The sequence below is a fragment of the Augochlora pura genome, chromosome 2 (assembly GCF_028453695.1).
Source record: "Augochlora pura isolate Apur16 chromosome 2, APUR_v2.2.1, whole genome shotgun sequence".
NCBI lineage: Eukaryota > Metazoa > Arthropoda > Insecta > Hymenoptera > Halictidae > Augochlora > Augochlora pura.
Genome location: NC_135773.1, coordinates 8,407,456 through 8,432,818, shown reverse-complemented (window position 1 = coordinate 8,432,818; position 25,363 = coordinate 8,407,456). Strand labels below are relative to the sequence as shown.

The 25,363-nt window shown below is 38.6% G+C and overlaps 1 protein-coding gene across 2 annotated transcripts in view; it reads right to left on the bottom strand.

The window, feature by feature from the left end:
* LOC144478319 (synaptotagmin-10) overlaps positions 1-25,363 on the bottom strand; it is an 84,423-nt gene that overhangs the window by 3,433 nt on the left and 55,627 nt on the right. For both annotated transcript variants that reach the window (XM_078196099.1, XM_078196098.1), the window contains exons 2-7: positions 11,803-12,065; positions 10,813-10,959; positions 9,536-9,667; positions 2,253-2,407; positions 1,157-1,325; positions 939-1,059 (exon numbers count right to left, since the gene is read on the bottom strand). In XM_078196099.1, the coding sequence (XP_078052225.1) occupies positions 939-1,059; positions 1,157-1,325; positions 2,253-2,407; positions 9,536-9,667; positions 10,813-10,959; positions 11,803-12,065 (987 nt within the window). The remainder of the gene's footprint in view (positions 1-938; positions 1,060-1,156; positions 1,326-2,252; positions 2,408-9,535; positions 9,668-10,812; positions 10,960-11,802; positions 12,066-25,363) is intronic.

Genomic DNA, 25,363 nt, shown 5'->3' with positions numbered 1-25,363 from the left:
TTAAAAAGTTTAGCAGTTTGTACGACTCGAAGCCATCAAATAAATACAGAGTATAAATGTAGAGTAAATAATTTAGATTAATATGAAATTGGCAATTTAAGAATTTATTTTATCGTGTCGTCTAAAGTGAAAGTTGAAAATTGCTAAGGTCCACGACTTTTATTTAATTGTTTTTTAAAATTAAATTCTTTCGAGAGACCTGTCATGGCTATATGTGAGTAACCATATTAACCATACACTTAACCACTTACACTGATCTATAGAATATTAACCCTTCGCACTCGAAGCCATGTTAACGTTAAATATAAGATCATTTTTCTGGCTGGGGTAAAGGGTTTTCTGGCTAAAATGGAGATTTGAAAAATATTTTAAATGCAGACTTTGTCAACGTAAAAATGATTGTGGAATGTGACAGAATTTCACTGATGCCTCGGAGTGCAAAGGGTTAATAATTGCGACGCAACCATCGTTACAAAAGCAATTCGGAGTATCAAATGTCAAGCGGCTCTAACGCGGTTAAGCATCTCCAAGATTCAAGAACTATTCGATAAGCACATAATGTGTTCGACTCGACGCGTTCCAATCACGTGACGTTTCTACAAGAGCGTCTCGAGCAGGAAACCGTCGCTCGGATTAAGTGAATCGAATTACGCAATCGCAGAATCCGCGGAGCGCCGCTCGGTCAGTTTACCTAACCGTCGCCGTTCACCCGTTTCTTGCCTGTACACGTGTTATTTGTCTTTGCATAACCGTGTTCTCGCCGGGTCTTACATCGGGCCGCATTGTGACAAAGTAATCACCGGGCGGCGGCAGCGGCGGCGGCGCGTTTCCAACGAAAAAACCCTCGCGGCGTTACGTTCCACGCGGACCGTTGCGTAAATCTTTGTTGCGCAACCCTGTCGCGAGAAGATTCTACCGAACAATCGGGATCAATTTACCGGATAATCCTGTTATGTCCATGGCTTTCAGGTTCCTAGCCTTGATGACGGTCACCGTTAGCCGTCCCGCGGTCGGAAGATAGCAGAGCGACAGCATCAGCTCGCCGAGATTCACTTTGTCCTGAAATTCGCAGAAAGCGACGCCGATTAGGTTAATTCGTCGACATTTAATTCGCAAAACTTTAAGAGGGATCGCGGTATGGACGACGCTGATTTACCTGCATGGCGCACATGATGTCCATCATGTACTCGATCTCTTGGGAAAGGTCGGTGCATTCTAATAATCCTTTGAACACTACTTGACCGATGAGATCGTGCCGCGAGAAGCGATCGAAATCGTAGACCGAGAATTGGAGGTATCGTTCACGCAGCTCATCGTACGATACACTGGCGACAGATTTTGATACTAGGTTAATATTAAGAACTGCGGACACTTGTGTAGGATTATTTAAAAATATTTTCAATAAAAATTATAGGAGAGTGCTAATTTATCTAAGACGTTCACGTCGACGCTGCTGTTTCAGTTTCTTGACTTTGAAAACGTTTTCTTTATTCGGGGATTTTTAATCGATTTAGAAAATATATAAACCATAAATATAGATTTAATAGCCGTTTTCAAAATATTTATTATTACTTTAATCATGGGGATGACTAATGATACTATTTAGTAATATTTATTGTTCAATGAGTAATTCAACTGTGTTATGTGTGCATGCCGACGTGAACGTGTTAACCCAATACCCGCCATTTTTCTTTCTTCAGAACTCAATTATAATATGCATTATTTTTATATAAACTTTACTGTATTTAAACTCTATAATTTAATTATATATATATAATTATATATATAATATTGATTTATATATTAACATCAACAGCTGATCCAATTAATATCCCAAAAATGGGAAGATCAATACTTTCAAAATATAAAAATAAATAACAATAATAATTTCAGTTCAACTGAGCTTGAAATAAAAGCTTCGAATAAATATTTTACAATTTCACTGAATTTTGAATTGCGCCGGGTAATGGGTTGCTATCGAATTTCCAGCGAACAAGCGAAGATAATGGCTCTCGGAGAGCCATTATACAGTGTAATCAATACACGGATTACGAGAAAACCCGTGTCTCTGTTTCCGCCGGACATTTTTCTCCGCAAATGTCAGCTCGGTTAAGTATCCGCGGTTCAGTCACTGTTATCATCCGCAATCTCCCGGGCTGTCAATACCCGTGACCGCTCCACAGACGGTGCTAATGCTCGCGGTGCTGGGACTCTACGTATTACAGATAGATTGTCAGTTGCACTTTAATCACCTGAAGATGAACGTCTCGTTGAATACCGGGTTCAGATTCTTTCGGTGCACCTTCGTCTGATACTTCTTCTTTCTGTCCGGCAACAGGTAGATCTTTACGTAAGGATCGCTGCTGCCCGACGCATCCTTCACCGGTAGTTCGCGGGCGTCCAGTACCTGGCAACGACAGGACGAAACCGTGGGTATATACCAGGTGACAAGAAACATGATCGAGTATGGCAAGAATGCCTTAATAAGGCGAACATTAGATAGGGGAATTTTTTATGATGAGTTACAGTGAAAATATGTTCTCTCAAATTGTTGACTTGTAATTTTGGTATAGTGAAAATGTGTACAAATTGTTCACTTGTAATTTTGGTATAGTGAAAATGTGTACAAATTTTTCACTTGTAATTTTGGTATAGTGAAAGTGACAGAATTATTAGTAAATAATTATCTTAAGGACTGTCTGAAATTTATTTATGATATTTATGATTTTTCAGTGTTTTAGGGATGGGTGTATAGTATGTAACTGGTAAAATAATGCATAGTATATTTATAAAATCATATCTGAAACGCTCTATACATTTTAAGTATTATTAAATTATCCTTTATTTTCTAAAAAGGTAGGAAAAATATTTCTGTATACTCCTCCAATCTCTATAAAATATAAAATATAGTTTTTCGCAACTAAAGAATCATAAAACAGTAAATGCACGAAAATAAATATTTACCAAATCCCGTCCACCGTTCCCCATTCAAAGTGAAGAATTTAATCAAAGCCGCTGAATCTTTCAGTGTACAATTTTTAAGGCGAGGATGAATAATTAATGAACTTCCCCCCGTTAATTAAACTTCCACCCGGACAGTGCCAAACCAGGATGAATACCCTTAATATTTAATCCGCCATGAATTGTCAAGCAGGGCAGCCACAAGCTCCAAAGAAGTTCGAAAAATCGTTGCCAAGGTCTCTCGGCCTAATTGATTAAATAGCAGGACAATTATGCAACGATTACCGGTGTTATTCGCGAAGATTAGTGGTAGATATATAAATTGTGAATTCTGGCATTCCCTCGAAGCTGAAAGCGAAGACTAGGCGCGGGCAAGCGCACTATGATTCTTTTCTCGTTGCGTCGATTAGCATTTATTTATCCTCAATATTTTCCGTAATAAGAACAGACAATTTTTCTTTCTTTTATCGTCTTTATGTACTTTTGTTTCTGGACTTTGATGACAGAAGAATTTATTTTTACTTCGATGTAGAAGAAATTCATAATAATCCTATTTAGTAGAATATCGAATGGAATTGCTATCACGAGTCTGACACATTATTATAGTGCATATTACTTTTAACCCTTTCGCTACGAAGCGTCTAGTAGTTGACACCGAGGTAAGGAATGCTACGAAGTATTGTTTCTTGTTCTCTAAATTTTACAATGTTTGTTATATTTATTATATTTAGTAATGTCACTTTACTCTCTAAAATATAAAAGTTTCTAATCAAAACTTATTTCTTTAAATATTATAGCCAACTCTTCGTTGATTAACAAAAATATGAAATAATATGGTACGATATTTATTATATTTACTAATATCACTTTGCTTTCGAAAATATAAAATTTTACAACCATAATTTATTTTTTTAAATATTATAGCCAACTTTTGATTAACAAAAGTATCTTATGTAAAGTATGAAATATATATATGTAGTATATAACTAATATATAACTAATATATAACTCTTCATATATAACTGGTAATTCTTCGAAGGTGTATGTACACGCCCATCGGAGCGAAAGGGTTAAAGTAATTCGAGCAGCGTGCCTCCTCGAAGGAACAGAACAGCGATATCTGCTTTAACGACTTCGCTCGGTGCGTGCGCGCGTTCGTTCCTCGCACGGGCGCGGCGAACAAAAGGAAAGAGGTGATTAAGGAGCGAGCGCGTAGAGCGGCGACGAGAGCAATGTAACTTACGCGGAGTCGTTAACAGGTAAATATAACCGCCGGAGCTTCTTGGGAAAAAGGTTTCGATCGATCTTATTTTACATTTTGTAAATATAAAATTGCGTCAGGATATTAATATTTCCTTTAGACGAAGGAAGCCGTTCTAAATATATCACCGCGAGCGAGCGCGTTCGGTGAACTCTTAATTAATCGCCGGCGCACCTCAATTTTCCGGCTTCCTCGAAGGTTCAATTTTTTATGCGGAAAATGTCTTAGTAGAGGATGATTTTAATGATTGAATAATTTGCGACGATTTGAACGGTCTTCGTAATTGCGATGAAAGAATACTATGGATACGGTGTAGCATTATTATATCAGGCCTTTGACAAAGATTTTATGTATCATTATATTACTTTTATAGAAGGTTTCTTTATTAGGGAAATTATTAATTAATTATTAATATAAACAGTTATTGTATATGTAAATAATTATTAATATAAAGAGAAATCCATACGATAGAATATTTATTAATCATTGCCAATTCTTCTTAGCTAACTTAGCTTAACTTTCTGCATAATTTCCTTTTATCATCGCAATAAACAATTCTCTAAAATATAAAGTTCGCTGAGGGAACAAAATAATTCAAAGCAGAAGATTGAAAACAGTAGAAAATGAGTGATTTTAAAAATATTTAAAGACAAGCCTTTTTCTAGGAGAAAAATGAACAAATATACTAATACACCTGTTTCACTGTAAAAAGATGATATTTTAAAAAATTGACGAAACGATAGGATCTTAGACAATTTTCTCAGCGATTCGAAGAACATTTAATCCGCGGCATTCGCATAATCGCGCGGTCGCGGCGTATAAATTCCAGCCTACGCGGCGAACGGCCGCGCGTTTCTTTATCCCCGTCCCTCGGTTAGATTTATGAATGAGCCAGATGCGCGCACGCATTCGTATTTCTGTGTCACGGCACGTGGGTCCGCGCCCGGCCTATTTACAACAAATTCAATCTGGCCGCGATATCGCAGCCGCGAGAATAATGCATCAGCATCGATATTGCCTAATCACACGGCGGAATCGTAATCGAACGGAAGCTGCGGACGCACCTGCCCACCGGCTGTACACTTCATTATCGTTATCCAATAACACGCACTAAATATGACGGCCGCGCAATTAGCCGGCCGAGAGTGCAATCGCGCGATGAATTTGCCCACGCGATAACGTCACGCCGGAACACGTTTTCCATCGCGGCGTTCGCCGACCGTGAACGAAAACGGGCGGCGAGCATGTTCGCTCGTCGTTCATCGGATGATTTAAGAAATGATGGCGATTCAGGTGATTTAAGAAATGAAGGCGATTTAAATGATTTAAGAAATGAAGACGATTTAAATGATTTAAGAAATAAAGATAATTTAGATTATTTAAGAAATTAAGGCGACTTAAATGATGTAAGTATAGGGAGTGATGACTATGATGCGAAGTCGGGGGCGAAATTAGGCGCTCGAAGGCGCAGGATTGCAGAAATTGGGGTTTTGTAGTGGTTAACCCTTTATGGACCGGATTTGGAAGGCAATGTCTTCGGAAGACACCAAATGCTTGGAAGGCATTTTCTTTGGTATTTCAGTTTTAATATTATTATTATTGATTATTTAGTACTATTGAACCTAAGTTATTAGAATTATTAAAATATAGATGTAAATATGGAAATTATTAAAATAGGAATATAAATATATCAATTACTAAAATTATTTACTACTGTTCAATTGTATGAGGCAGACTATATATATAGCAGACTATAATTGTGTACATTATATACAGTAGTTAACAAAAATAAATAACTAAATTCCTATACAATATTTTCTTATAAAATAATTATATAATTCCAAGGCTTTTAATAAAATAAAGTTTCAGCTAAGAAATAGCCAAGACAAAATAACGTTTAGTACTTCTGCTTTTAATATTGTTATTAATTATCTCTGAGACCTTATACAACAATTGAGTCGTATACGACACTCTACCAAACAATTTAAATTATTTGGTAAATAGTTGATATATTAATATGTGAACGAAAAGTAAATGGAAAGTATGTTAAATGAAATGGTCCATAATGATTCCAAGTGCATTATAATTGTCGAGAATAGAATAATCCCACTTTATAAATTGGTCTCGTGGTTATTCTAAAAGAAATGTTCAATTCAAACCGTTTTATTATTTTTATCGACCCAGTTGTTCAGTAGATTGAAGCATCTGTATCGTTATTACAGTTCGATTTGTAGTACGTTCTCAATAACCTGCTACTTTGTTCCGAGTGACAGGGATTACTGAAGCAAACGACGCTCGATTTAAGTAGATTGTGCTTTGATTGATCAGACCAAGAGAGAGAAGACTCTTCCTTTATAAATAGAACCGAGGACCTCGACGTATCGCTACGTGAACCTCCGTGCCACGAAACAGACGTATGTTATTCAAGACTAACCTCTTCAAGGATGAATTTTCTGTAATAAGGAACAATCTATTTAATTGTTTCTTTCTAATTTACCATTTATTTCATTTTAATTTATCAGTCATTTCATTTTATTCGATCAGAGTTTTGTTATTATTAATGAGGGGTTTTTTAGCGAATAATTTTTTAACTGATCCTCATTTTCTTTACAACTTAGGATAATTATAATTTTAAGAAAAATAAACGTATTTGAACAATAATATTAAACCTTGACACACGTGGCGGTATCACTGAAGAGGTTATAACCCTTTGCAGTCGAAGCTATTCTAACTGTAAATCTGAAATATTTTTCCATATTATTTCCATTCTATGCAACAAAATGCACTTTTACGCATAGAAAATTAAATCTTGCGACTCCTACCAACAGTTTTACTACTTAACAATTGTTTGAGATCTAAAAAATTAGTTTAATCTTCAAGTACGTTTAGTTTTCTGAAAATTATAATTATTGTTGCTATAAAAATTATCTTTGTACACGGTGGAACAATTTTATGGGTGTCTCAGAGTCACCGCTCGATTTCAAAGGGTTAATAATAATTTCACTTTGTCCCGATCATAGGAAACCGTCTCCGAAAGAATAATTTATTGCTCCGTTCCAATTCTTTTTTGTAGAATAACTGCGGGCGACAGGCTCATTACCTGGACACCGTTTTCTTTTTCTTTTCTTTTTTTTTACGCAATTTGTGACAAAAATGTGCTACGCTGAAATATCAAGCAGAGACGAAATTAAATACGGAATCGAGCGGAGCAGGTAATTGTATTTTCAATTCAATATTTATGAATTTCCGCGACGCTTCCGCTCATAATATCGTACGAATTCATTTTACGGTTCGTTAATGCATATGAATGGATATTTAATTGCGCAAAAAGCAGCCGGTTTCTGCACCTGTCTGCCCCCCCCCCCCGCACTCCTGGAAAGACCGTGAAGGTGACAATAACGGGACCACGAGGTTTTTTGAATAATGTAGAATCACCTTGATGGCAAAATATGTGCATGCGATTTCGAGTAGACGCCGCGCGGTCATGGCCAGACACCGTTCCATCTTTCGAAGGGGCTCCGCACGAAATTTGAATTTATATTTCGCAAGTGTACGCGCGCGAGAAGATACATTGTTTAATTAGCTAAAAATACAGGAATGAAATTATATTCTTTCAGAGGATAAATAAATTGGTTATTTATACATTCCAAATATCAGTTTTAACTCATAGAATATTTTTAGAAGTCTGATACTTTTCAAAATTAATTGTAATAGAAATCACTTCTTATATTCTATTTCTATAATTATAAAACAATCGTTTTTTTAAATCTAATGCTCGACTCTCATAAAAACTGTCAGACAATTCGACTGTAGTCTATTTTTTCTCGACAAAAGAATTTCATCTGGCAGATGACCACTCGACAATATTAACTAAAATTGCAGGAAAGAAATGATATTCTCTTAGGGAATAAACAAATTTTAATTAATGTGACATTTTTAGGTACTTGATACTTTCAAAATTAATTACGATAGAAATCACTTCTTTTATTCTATTTTTATAATTATAAGACAAAATTAATTAAAACAAAAATCACTCCTTTTAATCTATTTTTATAATTAGAAGACAGCTGTCTTTTAATCCAAAAGCTCGACTCTCATAAAATCTATCCTCCATTTCAATCACAGACAAATTCTTCTCGACAGAAAAATTTCATCCGAAAAATGACCACCCGACAATGATCCTAGCATCCTTTCCGCGCGACGTACACCCGTGATCTATCGATCAAAAGCCGCGGCCGTCGATCAGTTTCCGCGGCTCCGGAAAAATCCTCTCCCGATGGCCGCTCGGTGCATCCCCGGTGCACGTATCCAGGACCTTGTCAATGCAGTCGCACGCGATCGAGTATATCATAAACCGGGCCCGATATACTTCTGAGCAGACGGACGAAACTGGAACGCGAAAGTCGGTCATCGTTTGCGTGGGAAGAATTCATCGCCGCCTCTCCAGCGCCCCCCACGTTGATTTCGCTTTACGTGCACCGCTTGAAGAAAAACCAGGCGGGGCGACCCTGAGTCCGCGGATCCTTATCTTACATCCACGAAACTCGTATTCACCGAACAACGTGGACGTTTCAGGAAAGAAGACGATCTGCGACGATCTGCTAACCCTTTGACGTGCCACGCGTACCACTGGCGGAAAAAGGCTTAAATGGCTATGTAACGCGTTAGAAAGATACGACAAGTTAGAATCGAAGAAATAATTTCTACCAAAGGAATGGAACTATAATAAGTCCGTTTCATAGTTATATCGACAATAATTAATAAAAATAATATATTGATTTTTAAAGTGCCGATTCACCAGAATGAAGAGTCGACTAAATACAGCTCGGCATGGAACGCGTTAACTAAAAATTAATGTTCATACCGCGCCTGAATTTACGCGAATGCTTAAATATTAATAACAAGGAATTTTATTCCAATTTTTTAAATTTAAACGGAATAACATCCATATGAAATTATCTGTTGCTAGTAATTTTCATCGCGAGTCGTTAAAATATGGCGAGGGGTTAATCTAATATTAAGACTGTTCCTTCGAATAAATAAATAAAAAAATAAATTGCTGCGGATCGCATAGCTGTAATATAATATCACCGGTTCGGTAATTCTGCGACGGTAGCAAGGGTCACGAAATATTTCCGTAACTTCTTTGGACGCTTTAATTGGCCGACTAATTTCTATTACTTTCGCGGAATCAAATATTCCCTTTGACTCGTGCCGGGCTGCCGCCTCGGTTACAGTAGGCGAGGAGTAGAGACCGATTCCCCAGTGAACTAGCGGGCACCATATATCTGCCAAGGGAATTATGGAACTCACTTTAACGACCAATCCCTCGATCTCTTTGTCGTAGAGGAGGGAGAAGTGCAGCTTGCCGGCGTACTCCATCTCCGTGGTGCTGGAGCTGTCCGCGCTCTCCTGCCTCTGCAGCTCCTTCTTGTACAGTTCCGGCTGCAATCGCGAATAATTAAAAACTTTCAGCGGGGCTGAAATGTTGTTGCTACGCTTCGTACTGGACCGGGGCCACGCGCGAGATATCTGTCCGCCCGGTCCGCCTCTTTTCGTGGGAAAACCCTCGTCCCGGAATATTCGGTTACACAGTGCGGTCGCCCGGCTATTTGAACAACCGCTTTATTCCGGGCGAAGCTAATCGAACCAATAGACCAACTCCCCTCACTCGATTCGAACTGAACGTCGCTTGTTTATGACGGACCACCGAGACTTTTATTTTCGCTCTTTTGCTGTACGTGAAAATTTAATTCAATTTATTTTGATTCTGTTCAATTTCAATCTGCTTCGTTTGCATTTATTTTAATTCTGTTCAATTTTAATTTGTTTCAAGGCAATTTCATGATTCTGTTCAATTTCAATTTGTGCAATGCAATTTCGTTTATTTCGATTCTGTTCAATTTCAATTTGGTTCGACTCGATTTCATTTATTTTAATTCTGTTCAATTTCAATTTCCTTCGATACGATTTCATGTATTTTAATTCTGTTCAATTTTGATTTGCTTCGATTCTATTTTGTTTATTTTAATTTTGTTCAATTTCAATTTGTTTCGATTCTATATAATATAATTTCATTTAATGTAAGTTCATTTCATTTTATTATATTTGATTTGATTTTATTTCGTTTCATTTCATTTCATCTAATTTAACTAGATTTAATGGAATATACTCTAATTTGATTTCATTTAATTTACTTTAATTCATTTATCGGTTTCATTCCCTTTTATATATGGAACATAAATATATAACACGTACAATATTAAAAATATACAACATAACACAAAAATATAATACCACTAAATATACATTCTTAGTATGTATAATATATGTTACGTATATTCTAGTCTATCAAATGAGTATAACACATGCAATATTAAAAATATACAACCTAACACAAAAATATAATACCACTAAATATACATTCCAATATCTATATTCTGTTACGTATATTCTCGTCTATCAAATGAGTAAATCAAATAATCGTATATGTAGCTTCCGTACCACCAAAACTCAACAGCAAAAATCAACACAGTAAAAAATTAATTAAAGAAGCAAATAAAGAAGAAAGAAAGGATTGAAACGTGTACCTTGATCAATCCGAGGCTGGAATCGCTGCGGTTCTCCAGGTTGCAGATGCTAAACTTGATGTTCGGCAGGTCGAGCCGGTGAGACAGCTGTCTCTGGAAGCTTTGATGCCTCATCGGGACAATGGGTAAAGTTGTCTGGCGCAGCACCTATGCAAAAGTCACGGGGGCTTGCCTTGGTACCGTTCGCCCAACTTCAACATTTAAGACGCCTCGCGCGAAGCTTTGGCCCTTGCGCGGTTCCGTCGTCGAACGTTTAACGACCGATGGTTTCCCACGCATCAATATTTCATTTCATTGTTTCCGAACTCTCGAAGACAGAGTTGTTTGTTCATTATTTATTCTAGGGAAGCGAAGGTAGAACCGTTTTCGGAACTACATTATTCGTCAAGTCTAGTGGGCTAAATACTTGCACGTGTATTTGTTTTAGGTCTGCTATTTTTTAATGTAATATAAAATGGAGAATTATTTTATGGTTATATTATTTAATTCTGTTAATAATTTTCTATGCTTGTAGAAGATATAGTGACAATGATATATTTAATATTTAAGGCATAGGCAACTGCAAGGGTTCAAACTAGAACTACCAAACCCTAAAAGAGAGAGAACTATATTGTTTCATTCTATTGAGTTATTTTCTGATTTATTTTCTGATTTATTTATCAGATTTATTTACTGCATAATTCATACGCCTTATATGACATTATTATATATATTTCGATAAAGAAGTCTATCCAAAGGTATTTCTAACTAAAACATTTTTATAATATTTTCAAAAACTATGAAAGAAGAAATCAAAGATCAGTCATTTTTACTGATTTTGCAATTCTACTTTCGATAAAGTATTGTCTCAACTAAAGCTCAAAATAAATTATTAAAAGGTCAAAACGCACCACGAAAATTCATCAACGTGTCTCGATATAATATTGCAAGCAAATTGTGGAGCTTTCGCGTTGCCGCAGCCCCATTGTTAAGGTTAATAGAACGCTGTACCTTCTTGCTATCCTTCTGCTCTTGAACGTATTCGTGAGTGATGGGTTCAGACTGCAGATCCGGTAAGGAGTGACTGATGCGTATGGCGTTCTGCTGGGACAAGTCGTTCTCACCGTCGTCCTCCTTCATGTACGACCTCACCCACGTCATCCATCGCCAGTTGGACGAGCACTGGAAGCTCACGGCAGCCAGCAATAACAAAACCATCAACGTGACTCCGCTTCCTATCATCAGCTGATACGAGAACGTTTCCGTCCATTCTTCTGCGAACAAGATTTCACATGCTTTTATCATCCCTTCTGACACGCGTTACGAGAGAAACGGATTCGGCGTGAGAATGTTACGAGGTGAGAAAATTCGTAATTTAGCCGCAGGTATAGTAAATGATATCAAGTTGTCCCTCGGCTTGCGAAGAAAATCGAAGACAATTCAAGAAAGGGGTGATACTATTATCTTGATTCTTGTTATTATAGTTATTTATGTTATGTTATTCACGTTCTCGTAGTTATTTATGTTTGCAAATTGGAGGACAATTGAGGAAAATTTTCTGTATCTCTTAACCCTTTGCGTCGTTAAAAATGAGTAAGTCATGTTTCAAAGTCATTTTTATCAAATTTATTTATATTTAATTACATTTATTATATTATTAGATTATATTTATATTTAATAAGAAAATTGTAGAGAGCTGTATAATATGCTCCCGGTTATATAAAAGGGGAACATTGTAATTGTGAATAAATATTGTGAATTTCTAGTTAAAATGGCTTCCACTGCAAAGGGTTAAAACTCTTTTGATCCGTATAAAATTTTTCAGACTTCTTTGCCCAATAATAATAATAATAATAACTGAGAAATGATTATCGACCGCCCAAACGCATCAAACGCCTTAAAAACGAATCAAATCAACTATAACCACCTGGGATACCTTTCCCCCTATTTATCAGAGTCTACCCAAGATCGTTCAGCTTGGAAAAGTCATCGAGGCCACCGGAAACCGTCCGAGGATCCCGGGATCCGGTCTGTCGCAACTAAGACAACCATCTTCGCCCTCGAAGAGGCGGTTTTCCCCGTCGTCGAAAAGGGAAGAAGAATAGTTTATTGTCCGCGCCTTTTAAGCCGACATCAAACTGTACGTTTCGTCGATGACTCATTTATTGGCGCAACGTCTGCCGGACCCCGTTCCAGGGGCCGCGAAATCGTAGACGGCTGCTTGCGCAACGGGCAGCGAGGACGATGCAAATGAAGAGTTAACGCGCGTTCGGCGCGCGAAACGCGCGGCTCAATGACTAATTGCACGGCGCGGCCGTCATTGTTGCGCGGCTGCCTACGACGAAAGAGAAAGCCCCGGCTGGTCCAGAGATCCTCGGGGACACACCGACGCCTATCTCCGCGAGAGGCGTCGAGGCTGCCGCGTCGCCCGCCCCGTTGCCCGTCTATCAACCGCGTCCTTAATGACGGGAACTTCTTTCCGCCGGAATCGCGCAATAATGCAAGCGACCGCCGCGGATAATGCAAATAAGACGGGTCTTCACCGGCGACCGACCGAAGACGGTTCATTAGTCATTCCGCCGTTCCTACGGACGAACAATTCGCGCGCGCGCACGGTCGACGCCTTCGCCGCGTGCCGATTTCAATTCCGCGCCCCCGGGGACTGGCATCCTCGGCATCGTTTTTGTAATTACCGTCGCCACGCGATTCCAACGATCCCGCGATACGACGAACTCGAGGAAAAATCGTGCCGGTGCGGCAAACGGCAATTATTGCAAGCTGAATGGAAGAATAGCTCGTTGGATGTAAGGAAACAATTGCTTGCTATAATGATAAAAATTGGTAGAAGAGGTTTTAACTGCACGCGATGGGTACGAAGTATTGTTATTATTGATGTAAAGTGTTAGATAGTTAAATAAAGTTGCAGGTATGATATCAGATAATTATTAAAATATTGTTAATAAATTTACGATATCAAGAGATAGTCATGGACTTGATGATAATAAGTGAAAGGGATGATTAGAAATTGCCTTACTTGAAATGATTTATTATAATATAATGAATTTGAGATAATAAGAAATATATTAGAGAAAGAAGAGAAAACTTTACGTCATTGGTAAAATAATATATTCTATAAAATAGTACAAAATAAATAGAAAAGTCACGGCTATCTTAATCAAGGGGATGAAAACTAATTTTTACGAATTTATCGCATTCCCTAAATATATTATAATCCGCAAAATAAGAAAAATATTAAAAAAGTAATTAATACCTTAAATTCGCGTAAATCAGATGCTTCCATTTTATAAAATATTTGTGACAGTCAAAGGTGTTAACCCCTTTCCGTATTTTGACAAGTCTGCCCCGTCACAGAGATTTTTATTAATATTGTTATTTTTATTATTTCAAGACAGAATAGAATTCTGTCCTCTTGTCATAGATATTTAGCCATTTAAGTAAACGTAGGCAAATGGTATTAATATTGAATAAATATTATAAATATATTTGAATAAATATTATAAATATATTGTAATAAATATTATAAATATATTGTAATAAATATTGAATAAATATTATAAATATATTGTAATAAATATTGAATAAATATTATAAATATATTGGAATAAACATTTAATAAATAAAGGGGTTAATTATTTGTCGAGCTTTTATCAACGCGTCGCGCAGCCGTCTTTCATTCAACCGGGTTCGGATAATGGAAGTCTATTGAGAATCTCGCTCGTGGCGCTCGTGGAGGCCGAGAATCTAAGAGAATAGCAGATCCATCCTTCAGAATACTCGCAAAGGTTTCGCATCGCGATTTTCCGCCGCGCCACGAAGAACGCTTCGCGAATGGGAACGATTCCCATTCAAGGGAGCTAAACTCTGTCGGTTGTTCTCCTAAATGCCATCGTGAACGCTTCCTTAGCCTTAATGCACCTTTGCTCCAGATACCCACACGCGGGCGGTTATTGTCGTCCTGGTTGTCATTTAGTCGAACAGTGCTATATGCCGTCACGTGTGTCTATTACCGTCGGCGAGTTCGAGGCGGCGATAGATTTACGGATCCCCGGCGTCGGAACAGGATCAGCCGATCGACATTTGTTTGCCAGGCACGTGGACACCGAAAGAAACGCGCTGCGATCTTAACGCTAGCTTTACAGAGATTTCTTATATTTTGTATTTCTTATATAGCATCTCTACGGCACGCGCCTATTCGACGCATTTTAACTCTATGACGTCCGGTGGCTCCCTGTTGGTGCCATGAGAAAACTATCGGATAAGTGCCGATGGCTCCATGTTGGTGCCATGTGAAAAGAATTTTGGGTAAGTGCCGGTGGCTCCATGTTGGTGCCATGCGAAAAATATCGGGTAAGTGCCGGTGGCTCCGTGTTGGTGCCATGCGAAAAGTATCGGGTAAGTGCCGGTGGCTCCACGTTGGTGCCATGCAAAAATTAAACGAGAAAGAAGACACAATTAGTTAATTGCACATGCACTGCTGCATCTAGAAATAAATTAAAGGCCTACAGATGTAGTGCTCTTCAAACCATTCATCTTTCCCCTCTGGCATTTTTTCACAAATTTCATAATAACGGAGTTATTGTAACAATTGCTTGGACCACCCTATATAGGTCGCTGAATAATGCTGATCAATAATGGCCGAACAATTGGTTCAACCACGAAGAATATTCCTCGCCGTCGACTTCTTCGCTCTTTAAAACCAAGACGAAATTTGTCGAACGATCACCATTGTCCGCTCAAATAGCAATCGCGAAATGGAAAGGACCTTCGAGGGTATTAATTTCGAAAAACGGAGCCAAGGCAGCTGCGACATCCCCTACCCAGAACTAGGTCGCCAGGATTCTGCGCCGCCTTTTCGCCAACTTCGGACGAATTCTGCAAATTCTGCGGCATATCCGAGCCACGGAGTTTTCCTCCGCTATTTGCACGGGAAACAAACGGCCGAGGGGCGCGCGCGCGCGCGGAATTATGCGCGATAATATTTAGAATAAACAACGACCGGCTCGATTTTGATTAGCCAAACAGCGCACTGTAATTCCAGCCGCGCTAAGTGCCCGAGTTCTCACGGACGATGGGATACGCCGGTCTCGCGACACCCGCCGAGCCGATTCTGCGATAACCTTACCGCGGGTAAAAGGGTTACGTTGCCGCGAGAAGCAGCGGATCCTCGAGGAAATCACTTTCGAGGGGTTTACCCTTCGCACTCGATGCCATTCTATCTCGAATTCCAACGCAGTTTCTCTGATCCACTAAAATGATCCATTTTATACACATGAAATTAAGTCACGTGATTCGCAGTTGCACTTTTAACCCTTTGTACTCGAAGCCATTTCAACTGGAAATCTAAAATAATTTTTCTGACTTCCAGTGTTTCCACTTTATATAACAATTCCATTATTATCATATTTATTCCATTTTGTATAACAATTATTTTACGCATATGAAATTGAGTCTTGTGACTCATATAACACTTACCCCTTTAACAATTTTTAAATTTAAGCTTTGGCGAGATCTATTAAAAACAATTTTGGAACGTGTTACAACAATTTTAATGGCGCCGCAAAATTACCACTCGAGTGCAAAGGGTAAGAACTATTTCTTTCAATATTGGTAACTATAATAATTTACAAATTATTTTTGAAACACGATAGAACAATTTTCAGCGATGCCTTGAAATCTTGGAATTATCACTCGAGTGCGAAGGGTTCATTCAACGTCGCTTCGCGTAGACTATAGATCGTAGCCGATCTCGAGCGCGACGTCTCGAAAGTGTCAAAGCCGCTCGAAACGTTGTCCAGTCTGCTACCACGAGGATCAATAACATCTTTACGATGTTCCACGGATGGATATTCCATTAAGCTTCTTGTCTACGTATTTGTCGCCGGCCGGCTTTTATCGCGCCCGTGGTAGGATCGGTTATCGTAAATCCACAAGGCATAATAGGGGTGGTGGTGGGGGAGTGGCTATAGCTAGAAAAGAAGCCGGACATTAAGCGACCGCCGGGGCATCGCCGCTTTTATCGAGCACATCCGCACGCACTCGGCTGGAAAGTAACCGCCAATAATCTCGCGTGACGCCGGCGATAACGCAGGTGAAGGTTCGGGGCGTAAACTCGATTTACGGCTTACTTCTTGGTCGCGGGCTCGCGCGGTCGGCTCTGTGCCGCGCCCGGCGTACACACTTAAGTGATTGATGAGTCTCGCCGTGTATGCGCTCTTTTACCGGCTTCTCTCGCTCTCGCTCTCGCTTGCGGGGGGCCACCCTGCGGTTTTTAGTATCGTACGCGACCTTCGACGCTTTCAGAAGACCGTCGCGAACGCGAACGATCCGCTCGAGAAACTCGCGAGCTGATAGGTGTTGATGTTGGAGGACGAAGGACAGTTTAATTGTTTAGCAGTCTCTTTTCTTTTTTTAGATCGTGATGTTGAGGTTATGTTCTTATATGGGAGGTGTATATTATATTTTTAAAGTATTAAGTATATATTTATAAAGTTAAGTAGCTTAATTCGTTCGTTATTGGAAGCTCTGTTATTTGATACTTATTTTAATTTACTGGATTATTTATTAATTTGGTTAGGAATGGACGATTTCGTTTTTAATGAGAGAAATTTTATTGAATTTCTTACTGTGATTTGTGAAATTGGCATGATATTATATAAAAGAAGAATATTTTTAAATATTATTCTATTAATAATATTTATGTTCTTTTTATGTTAAAGAGATGTTAAAGAGACTAGTTTATTAAACAATGCTCAGGTAACACAAGGACGTCTTTAAAATGTTTCAGATGTTTTACGATTCTTCTAGAAATGTCTTCTGTTTTACAGACATTTTATGGACGTCTTTAAGACGTATTTAGTCGTTCATAGGCCGTTTACAGGTCGTTCGTGGACCATTCGTAAAAAAAAATATAAAGAACATTGAGAACATAAAAATCGCCTAGAAAACATATTTTAAGTTTAATAGGTTTATTCAGTTTATTTTAGATATTAAGCAGTACAGTGTGGAACGTCGTTAAGACGTCTTAAAGAAGTCCATTTTAGAGCGTAAGACGTTCCGACCAACAATAAATGTAAAATGGACGTCTTTAAGACATCCAGTGCTTAAATGAATAACTATAAAATTATTGTTAACTTTTTCAATTACTTGAAAATTCTTAGGCATTGTCTTTTAAACTCTTCAATGTCTTCTAAACCCTCTAAAATCGTCAAAAAAATTATATCGTTCGGTTCCATCGTAAAAATGTCAATCTACATCTATTACCAACTAATGTTAATTAACTGATGTTACACTACGTCTATCACAATAAAAACCAAAAAAGCGAAACGACCTTCTTACAAAGGCACATATAATTTATAAATCGCGCCACCATATTCCCGAACTTCGCATAGAAAAATACGCCGCGAGAGACGGTTAAATATTTGTTGTTTTTTTTTCCAGGGCGACCGAAGACAAATAACACAGAAGGGTCAGGGGAAAAATCTTTCCTCGGGAAAGTTGGGCTCAGCGAAGCGCAAAGAGAAAATCGATATAGACGGAGCCTTCCGTTTTCCAACTAGCCCCTTTCGATTCCATTCTCCGCACTCCGCGCGCATCGATTAGAACGAATCACCGTTCGAAGAGCCCCGGATCAATTGTTCCGGCACAGAACAAACATCGGGGTTTGGGCGAGTTGGTGCCTCCGTTATTCGGGAATTCACGATCTCGCTACGGTCAATTATCGATTCGCCGCTGCTTTTTATCTTCCACATGGGTTTCCCCACCCAGCCTTGACCCTCGCACACCGTTGCGTAGGCGACGAGGACGAGAGAGAGAGAGAGAGCGGAACGGGGCTGCGGCGTCGCCTATTAACGCGTGTTTTTGCCCAGGTGATCCGCGCCGATTAGGGCAGTTTTAACGGGAGCCGATCGCCGGCGAAAATAACGAGAACGTTTATCGACGCCGATCGATTTGCATCCGCAGGTGCCGATGACGTGGAAACGCGCCGTATAGTTCGCGCTCGAATCCCATGGCCATGGGGGATGCGATACGTAACGCAATGATTTCACTGTGACGAAATATCCGTGGCACATAACCTTGACATTACCGCCTGTTCTTGGTTAGGTGATTCGCGCGATTAGCCAAGTTTAACCCTTTCGATCCGAGGGCTGTATATTTAAGCCCTCGAAGAATGACCATTTATATACGAAGAGCTTATGTACATATAACGTTCATACCATATATATATATATATATATATATATATATACGTTCATACCATGTATATACCTTTATTTAATACTTTATATAAGATATTTTTGTTAATCAACAAACAGTTGACTGTAATATTTAACCCTTTGCACTGGAAGCCATTTTAACAAAATCCATTCTATGTGACATATTTCCATTCTATATTTCCATTTAATCCATAATTTCTATATTTCCATTCTATATTTCCATTTAATCCATAATTTCTATAGTTCCATTCTATATTTCCATTTAATCCATAATTTCTATATTTCCATTCTATGTAACAAAGTGCACTTTTATACACAACAAATTGATTTTTCTGACTCGTACCAATAGTTATTACACTATTTAACAATTTTTTTTTTAAATTTACACTTTGACTGTATAAAAATTATTTTGAGACATAATAGACAATTTTAGTGGTTCCTAAAAGTCGAGTGCAAAGGATTGAAAAAAATAAATTATGATTAGAAACTTCTATATTTTAGAAAGTAAAGTGACATTACTAACTATAAAAAATTGAATGAAATATCATTGTCAATTTTAAAGAACAAGAAATGACTTCTACTTCGTAGCATAACGTATCTCACTGTCAACTATTATTACAATTAATGCAAGTAAATTAAATTAAATTATAATAAACAATTAATGCAAGTAAATTAAATTAAATTACATTAAACAATTACTGTAATTTGAAGCGAAAGGGTTACCGGGATGCGATCGCCGGCGAAAATAACGAGGAAATTTATGAATGCCGGTCGATCTGCATCCGGCGGTGCCGATGACGTAGAAAGCACCCCGTGCCGGCACCGCGTTCGAATCTCACGGCCATGGGGGTAGTGGGACACGGTAACGCAACGATTCCGCTGTGACGAAATGTCCATGGCCCTGACCACACACCGTTCCGGCGCGTGCGGTAATCTCGAAGCGGACACCTCCGATTGTCAATGGATTTTCGTCGCATTCAACGGGAACAATGCCGCGACGATTTTAGGCTGCGGTCGCGGCCGATGCGTTTTTTTTCGACGGATGCACGATCGAGCCTTGGTTCCTCAGAAAATGCAGCCGCTGGATATACACAGCTGGGCTGCATCGCTCGCATTTTCGGGTCACCCGGCTCCGTTTTCCGGCTCGAGGACGAACGTCGTCAACTAGGACAGACACGTGACGGAGACGAGATGGAAAATGGTAACGCGCCGTTGTGTTGGGATATTATCATTAACCCTTTGTAGGAGGAGCCATTTCAACTTTAAATCCGGTCTGTGTAATACATATTTTCATTCTATATTTTTATTTAACTTGTAATTTCTATATTTTCATTCTATGTTTCCATTTAATTCATAATTTCTATATTTCCGTTCTATATTTCCATTTAATCTGTAATTTCTATATTTTCATTCTATATTTCCATTTAATCCACAATTGCTATATTTCCATTTAATTCACGATTTCTATATTTCCATTTAATCCATAATTTCTATATTTTCATTCTATGTAATAAAGTGTTCTTTTATGCATACGAAATTAATTCTTGGAACTTATACCAACCGTTTTACCATTTAACAATTTTTTAAATCTGAACTTTGTTGGTATTTTCAAATTTTGTACGAGAAATAATGGTTCCTTTTAAATGTGTAAAGTGCACTGGGTCATGTAACATGAGAATATTGCGGAGAAAATATTATATTTTGGATTCGGATTTAAAATTGCTTCGGGTGCAAAGTATTAATATTGTTCAAAAATCTATAATTTAGGAAAAGCTGCTGGAACCAGAATTTTTTTAGCAATTGTTCTGCTATGACTGAAATTATGAAATTCGTGTATTTTTTTATTTTACATTGGCCACTTTAAAATGTTTGTTTTACAATGGTTACTTTACGACGTTTAATTGACAATGTCTACTTTAGAATATTTACTTTAGAATGTTAACATTATAATATCGACTCTACAATAATCTACTCTACAATAATTTACTTTCCAATATTTATTCTACAACAATTTACTTTACAACATAATTATATTCGAACGAACTCGACAGACGAGTTTCACCGACGCAAATTCACTTCGAACAGCCATAACCTCGACGAACTCCGACCCCTCCATTATCCATCGCACAAAAATCCTTCCCAGGGAAACCTAAAAGAACAAAATAATGATCGCGGAGAACGGGACCGAGACGTCGAAGAAAGTGGCAGCAGAATCGCCGGACGACAAAGCAACGGAACCCTCTTTCAAACCATGGCGAGTGTTCATCAATCACATCGACAGTTACCACGGGAAGAAATTGGCCGACGTAAGCGCTATTTTACCGTGCTATTAACAGAACCTCCGACCGTTCCGACAAACGTTCTAGCATTGAACTTCGAATCTCGCAGCCGAGAATCGTTGTGCAATGTCTAGGTTATGGTTGCGGACACGCGAGAGAGAAAAGGCTGAGAAAAAAAAACGGGGGGGGGGGGGGGGGGGGCAGCTCGCGTGTATCGATTTCGAATTAGTTACGGTACTTCCCCTTTAACGTGCCTGTAAGTCCGATCTTTTTTTAACGACGGTGCAACGCGGCCTGCACGACGATCGCACGCCGGGAAATTACATATTTATTTCAGCGCTCGAAACCCTTTTTATAGACGCGATAAGGAAAAGGAAGGGATGGTTATAGACGAAGGACAATAGGGCACGACAGGCCAGGAGGATGTCCTGAAACGATCTGTCTTATTTTGTTTATTAGACTTGGTAAGATTATACAATAAATTTTCTGTAATTGTTTTTCAGTTTTTTAACAATAATAGATAATTTAGATAGAGGAAATATGATTATTCTACCCTTGCTGTTAGTTTTAATATTTATTGATAATTGGTGATTATTGAGCTTAGAATAATTGCATCTTCTCTTCGCAAATTGTATATTTTTATTTACAAGCTAATGGACAACTGGAGAGAATTTACTGTCAAATTACTGTAACACTGAGTTACTGTAACCCTTTGCACTCGAGGGTTCTAGGGCGGAGTCATTAAAAATTTATTTTCAGTGTCTCCATAGCGGAGCTCTCGAGATTGGAGATAAATTGTACATGGCTCCGTTCCGGGGCTATCGAGTGCAAAGGGTTAATTTAGCGGCGCAATAGGGTTACCATAATATACATTAATTTTAGAAGGTCTTCGATCATTTTACCGAGTTTGAATTCATCGCCGTCAGTCAAATTATCATAATCATGTAAAATGAATTATAAAAATGCTTGTGGGCTAATTTTAACCCTTTGCACTCTAATCTAATAACCCTTTGCAATCATATCTAATATATCTATTGTATATCTATTACTCTACAAAATAAAATAAAACTCATTCAACCTTTGATGAAATTTTCCAGAAATAATTAAATAAAGAATTGTATAATTTATATATTTCATACAATTATCCTACAAAATAAAAAAAAAATAATTAAAAAGAAATGCCACTTCGACAAGAATAAATATGATTCGACTGTAAAGGGTTAAAGTCAGTCCATCACTTTTACCATAACCTTCCGGTGAAAATCAGAGAACAGCTTTTACGTTTCTAAAATTAATATAATTTTCTTTTAACATATTAATTACATAGTTTCACGGCCAACAATTCAAAGATTTTCTTCCACGCTCAACAGTAAAGTCCAACGTAATGAGTTTCCCCCTCTGAGAGAGGGCAACCGATCTATTTGCCGCCGTAAATAGCCCGCGAATAGAACGATTATCGGAGAACCGACGACGGAAAGAACGTTTCCGCGAAAAAGATTAATATCTCCGGTTCGGTTCTTTTTTTTCTCGTCGAAGGATTAAAACTTCGCGGCGTACGCGGATGAAAAAGCCGGATTTAATGAACACGTGTATTTGAATATCAGCCGGCCGGTGGGATTCGTTGATTGCCGCAGGTAATACGCCGGCCCTTGGGGGATGTTTTCAGACGATATTACGCAGCGCGCGCGCGCGCGCGCCTCATCCAGTTCTTCCCGGCGATCTCGTTAATACTAACAGGAGAAAACCTTGGAAGCCTCGATTCCTACTAGCATAAAAATCTAGAAATTTTTGCGGGTCGATGGCAATTTTCGCGCGCAATCTCGCGCATAAATACATCTTTTAAAGCGGGGAAAAGACGATAAGATTCCGCGATAATGGCGGCTGTAATTGAACGGGCGGCGTTGCATAAATTTCTGCTGTCCTGTTTTTCTCTACCCCTTTCCGCAAATGCGTTAGCCCTGTTAGCCAGTTGAACGAGGACCGCGATGGGACCGCGATCCGTTCACTTAACTCATTACCGGGCAACATTACGGAATTTATTCGCGAGCGACGAGACGCAATTTGCTACGAAGAAAACATTGTTACGCTGCCGGCGATCCAATTTCCCTTTCCCCGCGCCAAAAACACGGTGACTCCGTAATTAGAGAGAGAGCCAACCCCACCGGCTCGGCTGGCGCCGCACGGTAAGTAGGTGTTCGATGGGAGATACCCTTTAAACGATCGAATTTCAGCGGTACGAGGAACTTGATCGACGGGACGTCTGCGTTGCGTTGCTACGCGCGGTATCGTTTATACGCAAATTTTCTGTTCATGGTCCGTCGATGTCGTCCTGGAACGAGCAGGCTTCGGTAGTATGCGAACGAGCTTTTTATTTAGAATGGCTGCGTGAAGCTTGTTGAAACTGTTACCGGCTCGTAAAGAAAGATTGCGCGATAATTAATGGGATTTAGTTTAAAGCGCGATGGCTTTGCATCTGTGATTTATTAGTTTTAAAGGTAATTGATGTTATACTTCTCGATTGCTTTACACTGATCCTTGGAACAGGTTTCTCACTTTGAGTAATATTTATAGTAATGCCATTGAGCTGTTAATTGGCCATTTTAATCAACTTAAATATTAATATAAATTTACCAAAGGTTAGAATGTTTAGTATTCTGTTTTGTAGTATTTTAATCGTATTACTTTCCTTTTTATTTTAACTATTATTTTATTATTATTAATATTATCATTGTTATTATTATGTCGAATCATTGTAGGAAAATTAAATGTCCATTCGACAAATTAATACTAAATGATTAAATAATTAATATACTGTGCAATATAATAATTTGTATAAAAACTATCTCTGTCGAATACTACCCTAAATTTTAATACTCAATGATCCTCACTCATTTTATTAAAATTTAACTAAATAACACTATCACTAATATTAATATAACACTACTAATATTAATACAATATCACTAACATTAATAATTTCGCAGTGAACGACTGATAAGCCCGGATTGACCTAAATCAAGTATGTTTCGATTACCGATCGTGGCATCAATTATCGTAATTGAATTCTTTGATGTCGAGCACGGGTCGAGCAAACACCTTTGTGTTTAAGTAGTCTAAGGTCAGCTGTTACAGCTCTCTCTCTCTCTCTCTCTTTCTCTCTCTCTCTCTCGGCAGTAGATCACGCGACCGGTCGCGGCTTAGGTCAGTTTACACGTGGACCGATAGCAGCTAACTGAACTCCAGAGGATCTTCTCTCGATGGGACCAACTAACATTTCAAAAGTGCATATCGATTTCTTCTACATTGCTGGATATTACTACCCGGGTCAATCTTTTCTCCATCGAGGATTGAATTATTATATTGGTCACCGTCGCGTTTCATTTACATAGAAATCGGTGTCAATCTTATTCGTGTAGAAGGCAACCATAGCCTTAATTAGTGAGTTAAGGGCAGCAGCAACGACAAATCTTAAAGCAATCAGGATCTAGAATCGATCATACCCCGAAAATCAGAAGTCGATCGCTCCTTTTAAAATCAACTATCGATCGCTCCTCTTAAAATCAACTATCGATCGCTCCTCTTAAAATCAACTATCGATCGCTCGCCTTAAATCATCCATCGATCAACCTAATCTCAGATCCCCTAGACCATATCCTCAATTAAAGAGGTAACGACAATAGCGCTGACAAATATTAGAGCAATCACGACTTAGAATCGATCGCTCCCCCGAAAATCAGAATTTAATCGCTCGCCTTAAAATCATCCATCGATGATCCTAATCTCAAATCGCCTAATCGCGACAACTGGAAATTTCAGATGTTATCCGACCGCGACTACGTTAATCCTCAAAGTGGCGACGACGAGGAGGAGGAAGAGGAGGCGGAAGAAGAGGAGGAGGACGAGAAGCTGATGGACCGGGGGCATAAAACCGACGACAAGGATGAGAATTTTCGCGCGGTGGCGCTGAGCCTTCAGAGAGGGAAAAAGTACGAGGTGATTGGTACGACTTCGGATCCCGAGGTAAATAATACTTACAGCTTTCCTTTTAGTCTGATTAAC